Consider the following 1,748-nt stretch of genomic DNA (forward strand, 5'->3'; position numbering starts at 1 on the left):
AAAGAAAGACAAACAAAAAGGTCAAATGTCAAAAGGTGAGCAAAAACCAAAGAGGTTATATTTAGTACTCGAGTTCATGGCAGTGATATCCCCCACGTAAACCAACAGGGGCTGCGTTTGCCCACCTTGGGAATCTGAACCTCAAGGTGATAGGTGGGTTCTTTTCGACTCTAACGTGGAGGCTTCTCGGCGGTCTTACAAGCTTGCACTGAAATATGGGGTCTGAGTGGTGTTTAATATACTACAGTTCATGGGGAACAGGATAGGAGGCTCAGATTGTTCATATAAATTTTAATGTGTGCACGCCGGTCATGCCGATGAGGGTATTATCAGGCTCCATGTCTGACATGTGTGACGTCACTGCTGCAACCAAAGCATTATTTATAGTGTCACGACCCGGTGGAATCAAGCGCTCGTCAAGTTTTGGGCAAGAGGAGTTATTGGCATCACCTTAAAGTTAAAGTTTGTACATTTGTCTTGCTTTTGATGAAAAAATTACCCATTTATCTTGAGTACCTGTCGAGATATCTGCAATTGAATGAGGTGGGGTCGCCTGGTTCTTAAGGAAAAACTAGTGAGGAAAATAGCAGCCAGAGTTTAGTTATTTACAAAGCCCCAGAGTCCGTGGAAACTGACAACTTACATGTTTATGTCTTTAATCAAAGTTTTTTTTAATATAATGCACACTGAAATGAGTTCTTAAAAGGACATAGAAGGTGCTGAGCTAAAAAGTACATTTTCGATAAAAATTGCTAAACCAGCGAAAAAGTGTACGTTTCTTTACTTTCATTTTTTTTTTAACGAGAGCCTTATTTCTCCTCGCTTCCTCCCATATTAAATTACAATAATAATATATAACATTTATACAGCACATTTCCAAGAAAGTAGCTAAATATGCTTTACATTGGAATACCCATTTTCAAAACCTTTCCTACTACTTCCTTTCTTCTCATGCAATATATATTTGTGCACATACACACACACACAAACACACATACACACACACACACACAAACACAAATACACACACACATACACACACACACACACACACACACACACACACACGCGCGCGCGCGTGCGCGCGCGCGCGCACTATTTGCTTCCAGACACAGGCACAGAACAACTATAATTTAAAAAATAACGCTCAAAGCTTATGAAGGATAGGCCTGTAGGAAAAGAAAATGCTTAAAAGTTATATTACATATATAAAACCTCATGGAAACGTCCCCAGAAACTGGCTGTAAATAAAACCTCTAGGAAATGTTCTAAAAAATTGGTTATGTATAAAACCTTTTGGGAATGTCCCCAGAAACTGGTTGTATAATATAAAACCTTTTGGAAATGTCCCCAGAAACTGGTTGTCGTCGCAGCCCTCTCTACCGGCCTGCTCGTGTGTCTCACTCTGTTCATGAAGCCTGATCTGAGTGAACAGTTCCTCCAGCCCCACTTTTCCGTCAACCTCCCTGGCGTACCTCCGTTACCCAGATCACAACCCCACCTGGACTGGGCGTCACAACTGCACTGTAACGTCATCGGGAATCCCAAATGGGCGGGCCGGGCAGTGCAGCCCCAGAGGACGAGAGAGGCCCACTACTTTGAGGAGGCGGACTATCACTATATGGACAAGGTGACAGGAAAAGTCGTTGTGAAAGTTGATTTGAGGATCTCCAATACCCCCACCCCACCCCCCTCAAAAAAGAAGCAACAGAAAAACTCAACAAAAGCGTAACAAAGCAAAACACCAC

The 1,748-nt window shown here is 42.4% G+C and overlaps 1 protein-coding gene across 1 annotated transcript in view; it reads left to right on the forward strand.

Moving 5' to 3' along the window:
- LOC101860299 (NXPE family member 3) overlaps nucleotides 1–1,748 on the forward strand; it is a 15,779-nt gene that overhangs the window by 5,164 nt on the left and 8,867 nt on the right. The window contains exon 2 of the mRNA XM_035973344.1: nucleotides 1,355–1,630. Within this exon, the coding sequence (XP_035829237.1) occupies nucleotides 1,355–1,630 (276 nt within the window). The remainder of the gene's footprint in view (nucleotides 1–1,354; nucleotides 1,631–1,748) is intronic.

The sequence above is a fragment of the Aplysia californica genome, unplaced genomic scaffold, assembly GCF_000002075.1.
Source record: "Aplysia californica isolate F4 #8 unplaced genomic scaffold, AplCal3.0 scaffold01153, whole genome shotgun sequence".
Taxonomy (NCBI): domain Eukaryota; kingdom Metazoa; phylum Mollusca; class Gastropoda; order Aplysiida; family Aplysiidae; genus Aplysia; species Aplysia californica.